The sequence below is a fragment of the Schistocerca serialis genome, chromosome 2 (genome assembly GCF_023864345.2).
Source record: "Schistocerca serialis cubense isolate TAMUIC-IGC-003099 chromosome 2, iqSchSeri2.2, whole genome shotgun sequence".
In the NCBI taxonomy this organism is placed as follows: domain Eukaryota; kingdom Metazoa; phylum Arthropoda; class Insecta; order Orthoptera; family Acrididae; genus Schistocerca; species Schistocerca serialis.
The window spans coordinates 546,580,396-546,591,082 of record NC_064639.1 but is presented as its reverse complement, the minus strand read 5'-3'; the positions used below and the strand labels follow the sequence as shown (position 1 = coordinate 546,591,082).

Below are 10,687 nucleotides of genomic sequence, written 5' to 3'. Positions count from 1 at the left end.
ATAGGTGGCAGATTATGGTGTTTCCAAGAGCAACAGAAAATAAACAGACTAAGAAGATATAAGATGATATACACAGCTGTATTGCCAAAAGCTATTTACAAAATAGTATTCAGAAAGTGTACCAATATATTCTGGACAAGTAATGAAATTTGAAAATAATTCACAGTTCTACAGTTGTTAACTAAGCAAATATGTCAACTTAAATCAAATTTACATGTTCCAAAAGTAATGTTGACCTGTATATAAGAGTTTTTTTTTTCCTCCAACTACAACATAAACAGTTTTCAGTGGGTTCAGAGAAGATTATTTCATATCCAGACAACACTGATGATGCGGTAATAGTAGCTGAGCAATGCTGCAGGAGCACTGCTGTATGCCACACTGGAGTCCTCGAATTGCTTCTTTCGAGACATTGGCTGTGCCAGGCGGTACAGCGTATTGCAGTCCATTGCATCATACATGCTGTTGCATCAGCTACACAATCTGAGACTGTAATTTGACAGCAAGGGTGAACGGTTAAAATTCAGATCTGTAAAACATTTTGTAGTGATACTGCAACATTGTTTTTGTGTTATTCGGTTAATGTAAACTATGTGATGTGCCTGTCTGACCAGCTGAGTAGAAGGTGAACAAAACACAAGGGTGGGCCTATATTTGTGTTATATGTCAGTACTCACACAGAGCATGGCTGCAGAGGCTTCCAACTGGCTACAAGCCTTGTCTAAGGTTTTGACAACTGTGTGAGTGTGAGTCTGGGATGTACTGGTTTATTCCCCCAAACCACATTCCACTTCTTTATGAGATGACTTACGTGGGGTTTGCAGCCACTCTTCTCTACTGGATAGCCGGCTGCTGGAGGCTCTTGACGTCTTCTCCGTCGAATAATGCTAGGTACAGGAACTTTCAAGCCCCTTTCTACTAGTGAAATAAGTAGCCATACAAATTTTACTTTTTGTCAATCAACAATGTATTTGACTTTCAAGCACAATAAAAAAATTCACACTTTCAACAAAACATGTAACTTCCAGTAAGTCTCTCATACAGTAGTATGTTAGAAACAAACTGATTTACATTCAAAAGAAAGTCTGCTTAGACACCATGACTTCCAGAAAAAGAGACTGAAAAAAACATCTTGCCTCTAACAAGGCTGAGTCAAGAGTCTACAAGAGTACTTTTTCAACTGTTCCTGTTTCACATAACAATAGTCAGTGACACAGTAAGCATAAAGCTGCATATAGATTCCATGGTTCTTCCTTACACATGCACTAAAACCTCTACGGATTGCCCGACAGGTATTTGTCAGTGCCATTCAACCACCGCATCTACTTTCTTCCGGCGGCTGGTTTTAAACCTGCACACACAAACGTGATGCGCTGTGGGTAGGATTCGAATACCCCACACTCATATCTAGAATATCATGTGTTTGAGATGGTAGAAGGCTGAGTGGTTCTAGAATTTACACAGAAATTCTCGAATCACTACATATCCTCCCCTCAGATCGAACACGCGATATTTTATACATAATCATTACGCAAATAATATCACTCATAATAACATTTCATATCTTAAGAGTACACACGTCTTGCATATGTGTATATACATATCTCTTCTTTCCATAACAACAATCTTTCCCTTATTGTTTCTCTATTCTTTTCTTATTTTACTTTGTTATTAAGACATGACCATTTACTTGTGGTTTTAGTCAGCTTTACTAATCTTTAGGAATTGTGAGGACTCTTTCTTTTTTTTAATTTCCTTTTTTCAATTGAAAACTTCAGGTGTTTATGACACGAGTTACCTATTTTCTATTCTTATCTTTTTGTACTACTTTTTTCCTAGTATCTACTATTTTCATTAGTTGTAGCTTAGAGGAACTCTGGGTGAGATTAAAGTGTTATTTTCATACTCATTTACTTCCACGAAACATAATGATGCTAGCCATTCATAGAATTTACACTTTCCAGAATAATTACTATAAAATTTGTGACTTTTGTCATGATTCTGTCCCCTTCTGCTAGGATCAGCACCTATTCTTTGCTTGTGGGTTGACCTTAAGAGAGCACTTCCTCTTTCCATTCTGGCAGGTACGCCCCTTACAAAACATTTCTACTTTTTAGGCCACAGATTGTCCTATCTCCACGTAGGTACGTCTGCCCTTTACACTTAGTGAATGCCAGGTACGCCCCCCTTATCCTTTCTGAGTAGGCCTCATGGTTCACTAACCTGATATACATTTCTATGTGTACAATAATTAATTATCTTCTGGTAAAGCTATAAATCTATTGTAAACTTTGCATTCATTCTTTAATATATCATTCACATTCTAGAGTCCTCCTCTACTTATCAACTTCTATACTTTCAATAGATATTATGTCTATATATACTACTTACATCCCTCTATCCTTCAATTCATCAGAGTTCTTATTGCACTGACCTTGCCCACGCCTTTTTCTTATTTATCCATTACTCATTACTATTTTATAGTTGTTCATTACATATGAGCACCTCTACTTATGTATATTCGATGTAGAACCATCATAACTCCCTATATATGTGTGCACAATTCCCTGTGTACACACCTTTTCCCCTACAACACCTGGCAGTTCTCACATTGTGGCAGGCCTTGTCTTATTAATTTAATGCTCGCGTAGAAGTGTATATTGGTGTATATGTGGATGTGTGTGTGTAGTCTGATTCTTTGGCCTTCTTATCTAGAGATAATATGTATGTTATCAGTAACCACGGAAATAAGGAAGGACTGCAGTGATAGAAGTTTATGAATATGGAAAGAGGGAAAAGGTAGACACGTCCTCAAGATGAGAAGTAAGAAAGGAAAAAATAAATGTGGTTGTGTTATAACTTCAAGTTGAACAAATATATTTCAAGGACGATGCAACACATGAAAGTCACAGATCAAGTAAACAGAGTAAGATGTGTGTACACTTTCACAGTCAAATCATAACTTAGTCGGAGTCTAGTGGCCGCTGGCTGGCTGGCCGCTTAGGTGGCGCTGCTGCTGCATGGCTGGCAGACAGCGCCGCATGTAGAGGATGCGCATAACTGCGGCACTTTGAAAGATCAGTGAGTCACAACACTTTTCCCCCCTTTGAAGTTTTTGCACAGGTCTTGATGGAGGTGGCCTGTAGATTGATGGAGGTGGCCTGTAGATTGATAACGTCCATAGGTGTTGTTTGACTGGCCGTAAAGTCTCGAGGAGGAGGCTTCCCGTACGGACAGAAGTATCCCTGATGATAACGGGACGAGATGACAGGAGACGTGGGGGTTGAATCTGCTGGGGCCCCATGCACCAATCTGCATGTTGCGGCAAGTCCTGTTGTTATAACAGGAGACATGGGTGATGTGTCCGCGTCCGTAGGAGAAGGAGGCGAGTAGAGTTGCTCCGACAGATGATGGTCATCTGGGTCCTGCATGGGCACGTCTTCTGTTGGCGTCAGTTCTTCTGCTGGCACCGAAATGATGGTGAGAGGACTGCGTTGTGAGTAATGAGAGATTCCAGGATCCCGAGCATCAGGTAGAGCCGAAGGTGGTGTAGTGGCATCCGGAACAGGCGTTGCTGGCACACGAGGCCGAAGCCGGTCCGAATGATGCACTGCAACACCTGTGTCCATCTAGATTTCATACAGGCGTCGGCCATGGTGTCGTAAGATGCGGCCAGGACTCCATTTTGGCCGCCTGCCATATCCCTGTACCCATACAAGGTCGCCGACGGTGAACCGGCCAAGCGAATGACCCGCGGCCATGAGGTGGAAGGCCGCAGAAGATGAAGTAGCATGCGGGGCTGTCGGCCATGTAAGAGCTCAGCCGGGCTGTGGTCACCCATGGGGGTGAAATAGTAAGAAGCCAGAAATTGGGGAAGCTCATCATCAGCAGCAGAAGAAGCCAGGAGTTTCCTCATCTGAGACTTAAATGTGCGGACCAGTCGTTCAGCCTCACCGTTTGACTGTGGATGGAACGGAGGGGCCGTGACATGCATGACACCATGGTGAGCACAAAAATCCTGGAAGAGGCAAATAACAGACCATTATCAGTAACAAGAGTAGAGTGGAGGCCTTCCAAAGAGAAAATGTGAGTGAGAGCATTGGTGGTTGCCGCGGTGGTAAGCGACGTGCAACGGACAATGAAAGGAAAGTTAGAGTAGGCATCAATAGCGAGAAGCCAATAAGTACCTAAAAAAGGTCCCACAAAGTCAACATGAATACACTCCCAGGGCTTCTCAGGCGAAGGCCACGGTGACAAAGATGACTTCGGGGCGGCAGCCTGTGATGCACAAGGGCCACAGGCAGCGACCATGTGTGTGATTTCAGAGTCGATGCTAGGCCAGTACACATGACGGCGCGTCAGAGATTTTGTGCGTGACACACCCCAGTGCCCTTGGTGAAGGAGGCGCAAGACCGAAGCACGCAAAGACGCAGGTACCACAACACGCGGCGAAGCATTTTCGGTGGAAAGGAGGATAACACCATCCCTAGCCGTGAGGCGGTAACGCAAAGTGTAGTAGTTCTGCAATGGATCAGAAATCTTAGCGGACAGATGATCTGACCAACCCTTCTGAATACAGCATAAAACCCGGGAAAGGGTAGGGTCAGAACCCGTAGCAGCCGCCAGCTGGTCCCCGGTGATGGGGAACCCGTCCACAACCCGCTGCTCAGCAGCATCCAGGTGGAAACACAAAAGTTCGTCCCTATCGAATGCCAGATCAGGACCCATGGGAAGGCGAGACAGTGCATCAGCATTCACATGTTGAGCCGTCGGCCACAAATGAATCTCATAATTGAAACGAGACAAGTAAAGAGCCCAACGCTGGAGGTGGTGTGCAGCCTTGTCGGGAAGTGACGTTGATGGATGAAACAAGGAAACAAGTGGTTTGTGACCCGTAACAAGATGAAATTTGGATCCATAGAGGAAAACACCAAACTTATGAAGAGCATAAACAATGGCCAAAGCTTCTTTTTCAATTTGAGAATACTTTTGTTGGGCATCCATGAGCGTTTTGGAGGCATAAGCAATGGGTTGTTCAGAACCGTCAGAAAAACGGTGCGCAAGGACTGCACCAACCCCGTATTGAGAGGCGTCCGTGGCAAGAACAAGATGTTGGCCAGGTCGATAAGTAGCCAGGCACAGGGCCTGTTTCAGCATAGTCTTCAATTTCTGGAAAGCCGCATCGCATGATGCGGACCAGTGAAAAGGCACGTGTTTATGTAACAGGCAATGCAATGGCTAAGCCACCCCAAGTATGTGATAGATGCCTGAAAAAATTGTGATTTCTGAAGATTACACTTAAGACCGGCAGTCTGTAAGACATGAAAAAGTGTGCGGAGATTCTGAAGATGTTCTTCAGTGGTGGAGCCAGTGACAACAATGACGTCCTGGTAATTTATACACCCAGGGACAGTGAGCAATAATTGTTCCAAGAATCGCTGAAAGAGAGCACGGGTGCTGGCAACCCCGAATGGCAATCGTTGGTATTGATAGAGGCCGAAAGGCGAGTTAAGGACCAGAAACTGCCGGGAAGCAGCGTCGAGTGGAAGTAGATGATAAGATTCTGACAGGTCAAGTTTAGAAAAATACTGGCCTCCAGCAAGTTTAGTGAACAATTCTTCAGGTCGAGGCATAGGGTAAGTGTCGATAAGGCATTGAGCATTTACAGTGGCTTTGAAATCGCCACAGAGATGAATATCACCATTTGGCTTAGCAACGACAATGACAGGAGAGGACCATTCACTGGAAGTGACAGGAAGCAAGACCCCTGAAGCAGTGAGATGATCCAGCTCCCGTTTGACCTGATCATGAAGGGCCACAGGAATGGGCCGAGCCCGAAAAAACTTAGGCCGAGCAGTGAGTTTGAGAGTGATATTAACTTCAAAGTCATTTGCACAGCCTAACCCAGGAGAAAAAAAAGAGACAAAAATGTCGTCGACAAGGAATCCAATTGAGCATAAGGAATAGCATCACAGACGATATTGACAGAGTCATCTATGGAGAACCCAAAAACGCGAAAGGCATCAAAACCAAAAAGATTCTCCACATTACTATGGTCGACCACAAATATGGGAACAGTGCAAAATACAGATTTGTAAGATTCCTCAGCATCAAATTGTCCCAAGAGAGAAATCTTCAGTTTATTGTAAGTCCGTAATTGCCTAGTGACAGGTGACAGGATTGGAGGACCCAACTGAAGTTATGTCTGAGAATTGATGACAGTGGCAGCAGAACCAGTATCCACCTGCATGCGAACATCTTGACCAAGTATGTGGACAGTGAGGAATAACTTCCCTGAAAGGGAAGAAGTACAATTGACAGACAACACAGAATCAGAATCAGCACCATGTTCATGAACATCATGTATGCGGTCGGATTTGCAAACGGATGACTCATGACCCTTTTTTTTGCATTTGTGACACACGGCCCAATGTTGTGGACAATCCTCTCGTGAATGTTTCGTAAAACACCGCAGACATGAAGGAAGTTGCCGTGGGTTTTGCTGCAGTTTCTTAGATGTTTGTTTACGGTTAGGCCGAGGCTGTGCTTGGGAGTGTACTGCGGCCACGTCGGCCGGCGGGGACACACCACATGCTTTGTCAACAGTGCACAGAGGTTGTATTTCCCCGACGTCACCCATGCCTCTATTTGCGCTCCAGCGGTGCGAGAAATTGCAAAAGACTGAGCGATGGATAGGACTTCATCTAGAGTAGGATTTGCCAACTAAATGGCACGTTGCCTAACTTTTTTGTTGGGCGCCAACTGGATAATAGCATCCCGTACCATGGAATTGGCGTAGGATTCTTTGTGAACTTCAGTGACAAGTTGACACTTTCTACTGAGGCCGTGAAGTTCAGCAGCCCAAGCGCGATAGGATTGATTCGGTTGTTTTTGACAACAATAAAAGGCAACACGAGAGGCTACCACATGCGTATGCTTTTGAAAATAGACGGACAGAAGTGAGCACATTTCAGCAAAGGACAAAGACGCAGGATCTTTCAAAGGAGCCAATTGCGACAACAACCGATACATTTGAGGTGAAATCCATGAAAGGAACAGAGACTTACATGCTTGGTCATCTGCAACATGAAATGCCAAGAAGTGCTGTCAAAGACGTTTTTCGTAATCAGACCAGTCTTCCGCCGTCTCGTTGTAAGGAGGAAAAGGAGGTAGAGACAACAACGAGAGACGCCCCGCATTTGATGCCGTGACGAAACCACGAATTGCATTTGTGAGATGCGTTTGCTGTTCTATGGGACCTTGCAATAGTTGCTCTAAAGTAGCCATGGGAACACGTGGGTCAACGATGAAAAAGAAAAATTCACTACCTCGTTGCCAATTGTTATAACTTCAAGTTGAACAAATATATTTCAAGGACGACACAATACATGAAAGTCACAGATCAAGTAAACAGAGTAAGACGTGGGTCACTTTACCAGTCAAATCATAACTGAGTCCGAGTCTAGCGGCCACTGGCTGGCTGGCCGCTTAGGTGGCGCTGCTGCTGCATGACTGGCAGACAGCGCCGCATGTAGAGGACGCAGGTAACTGCGCGGCGGCACTTTGAAAGATTGGCGAGTCACAACAGGTTGCTAGGATTGAAGAAGAGAAATAAGATAGCCCCAAAGACAGGAAGCCCTTCCCACCCCTCTTCCGCAGGATCCCTGCCTCTCATGTACCTGAGTGAGCCGCCGGAGGAAGTTTGGTGTTAAATTGTCTCCTACAGAATGGACTTGTCCCACCTTCACCCTTTGAGGTCCCCGAAGGAAATCCTAACAACCCTATGGAAATGGCAAGTGAAGAAGAATCAGGCACACTTGTTTGTGAGGGTTGTTTGAAAGGTGTGATGTGTGTTTTGTGTTAGTCTTGATTTATCTGTTCTTGTAAATCTTGCTTTCAGCTACAATATCCACCCCTTTCAAAATTTATACAAACCCTCCCGTCTCTACCACATATCATAAAGGTGTAAAATACTCTATACGAAATAGAAAAGCTATACACTTCAGTACAACAGTTGTTCAATTAGTCACATCATATTACATTTTCTACAAATACACTACTTCATTCAGTTTATTTCATCTATATATCACTTTTTTTCTGTGATTCTCTTAAATTGGTGTCTATTTTAAGGTTGTATCCAGTTTTTTTTAAGCAATAAGATTATAGGGTAGTTTTAGATGATAGTTTTAGATTTTAAAGGAATTCGGTGCAGGAAAACTATTTTGGAAGAAACACCGAAAACAACTCAGGATCCGACTGTCGTCACTCCGCCCGTTAACTCAGAATGTTAACATCCCCCGTGGGATAGATGACTCCGCCTGAGTTTCATGGATTTGATATTAACTTTTCTTGTGCACTGGCAGACCAGTATTTCTCTTTAAATCTTTTGAAAGTCCTCCCAAGAAGAAAAATTCTCAATATTTACTGTACCCCATTCTGAGGCCTCCCCTAAAAGGTACCCAACTGCAAATTCGATCTTCTTGGAATCTTCCCAATTTTTTGGTAAAGCTTGGTTAAATCTTTGTAAGAAATGGGTCACATGTACCCCTCTGTCCAACTTAAATTTAGGGAATTGTCTAGATAACCCTGAATTAGCTCCCCATTGTAAATTGATCACAGCTTCACTAGCTAATACAACATTGGGTGAAGATACCCTTTTTTTCTTCTTTATCCTGGATAAGCTTATTCTCTTTCCACAGGTCGTCCATACCCTTCCCAGTATCATTAAGTTCAGAAGAAGGAATAGGTGATACGTTCCCGGATGTTATTCTCTCGGTAACTTTTCAATCTATAAATTCTCGAAATTGTTCCTCCAAATTAATTACATTTATAATATCAGAGTTGGCTGTTTTCTCTTTGAAATTCTGTTCTACATTATCTACTCGTGTACTGACACTTGTAATTTGCAATTGAACAATCGGCATTAACTCATTCTGGTTATCTACACTCTCTTGCAAAGTATACAACCCATGGCTTACATCATAATACTTAAAACTGTACACATTTTCAAAAGATTCGAACTTTTCAATAAGTTCTGATTCTACATTGTTACATTTGTTCTCAATGTCCAGTTCTAACCTTTTTGATGAATCTTGCAAATTGTCATTCTGTTTCTGACTAAGGTCAGCAAACATATGATTTATAAGAGTGGTAAAAGAATCTGTCAACTCATTCTTTAAATCTATCCTTAAATTCTCTACTTCAGTACTTATAGTGTCAAATTCAGCCTTCAAAACACCCATGCCTTCGCATGGATTACTAAATTCTTTACTTTGAGAGTCTACTTTGGTGCTTAACAAATCTAAATTTGATGTTTGAATATTGAGAGTTCCCCTCTGAGCATTTAAAGCCTCACTCTGGGTATTTAATTGTGAATCTGATGAGTTTAACTTAAGACTCTGAGCATTTATTTGAGAATTTACCAAACCCAGTTCTTTACTTAGAGTTGCATTCTGAACTTTGGTTAAATTTATCAACTCAGCCCAATCAGGCACTTCTTTGCTAATTTTCATGGCCATAGCTGGGTCTTGAGTTTCCCCAACCTGATGTATATTTTCCATACTCTTGTATGCCTTAGCTCTTGTAGCATTTAAAACTAACTTTAAACATGAGAGCTACATAAATAAAGTTCACTCAGCAGTATGTATCACTTTGTACTAAAGTAATAAAGTTTTGTTTCATGCTCACCCAGCGTAGAATTCTCATTGTGTAGGTGAGCTGATGTGGAGGCAGGTCAGCACCGGTGAATAGCAGCTGGTGCTGGCGGTTTCGGATGTACATTGGTTTCCGCGTCTGCGTCACCGTGACGTGTGCGAGAGCTGTATACTCCCCGCACTGGATCTTCTTGGTTGAAGTGTTCGATGCACATTTCTTCTTAGACAAATACATCTAAATCTTCTGTGCTGTTTTATCATTGTCAATTTTTCATGTCTTCACCATTTTTCATTCAAATTTTGCTTCATTAGATACTTGAGCATATTCCAATTTTCAGAGTAAATCCCTTGTCATATTATGTTTGGTTGCTATGGCAACACACAACAGCTGCTTTTCTCATTTTTGACTGAAAATTCCTGTTTTTTCGGTCCTTTCACATAGGTCGCCACATTCTAACATTCTGTCGACTTAAATTGTGAAAGTAGACATACAAACTTTCCTTTTCATCAGTTAATGATGTATTTGACTTTCATGCACACTATAATTCACACTTTCAACATACATATGAAACTTTCTGTACGTACCTCGTATTGTTGAACATTAGAAACAAAATGAGTTACAGTTAAAAGAAAGTTGGCTTGACTACCATGAGTTTCTTAAAATGAATCAGAAAATATGTCTTGCCTCTAACAAGGCTGAGTCAAGAGTCTACAAAAGTACTTTTTCAACTGTTCTTGTTTCACATAACAATAGTCAGTGACACAATAAACATAAAGCTGCACATAGATTCCATGGTTATTCCTTACACATGCACAAAAACCTCTATAGATTGCCCGACAGGTACATGTCGGTGCCGTTCGACCGCCGCGTCTTCTTTCTTCCTGCGACTGATTTTAAACCTGTGCACACAAACATGTGACATGCAGTAGGTAGGAGTCTACCATCCCACACTCATATCTAGAATATCATGTGTTCAAGAAAGTAGAAGGCTGAGTGGTTCTAGAATTGACACAGAAATTCTCAAATCACTACA

At 42.4% G+C, this 10,687-nt stretch overlaps 1 protein-coding gene across 1 annotated transcript; it reads right to left on the bottom strand.

The window, feature by feature from the left end:
• Positions 1-1,084: 1,084 nt before the first annotated feature.
• On the bottom strand, positions 1,085-10,284 carry LOC126457528 (uncharacterized). Its single transcript, XM_050093881.1, has 2 exons — positions 9,688-10,284; positions 1,085-4,018 (listed from the first exon to the last, which is right to left on the bottom strand). The coding sequence occupies exons 1-2, from the start codon at positions 9,886-9,888 to the stop codon at positions 3,452-3,454; spliced, it is 768 nt and encodes a 255-aa protein (XP_049949838.1). The 5' UTR covers positions 9,889-10,284; the 3' UTR covers positions 1,085-3,451.
• Between the last annotated feature and the right edge of the window lie 403 nt (positions 10,285-10,687).

Coding starts and splice junctions, on each gene's coding strand:
- LOC126457528 (XM_050093881.1), bottom strand. CDS start 9,888: ATGTATTTGTCTAAGAAGAAATGTGCATCGAACACTTCAACCAAGAAG. Junction 4,019..9,687: donor CAATGAGAATTCTACGCTGG/GTGAGCATGAAA, acceptor TGCCTCTTCCAG/GATTTTTGTGCTCACCATGG.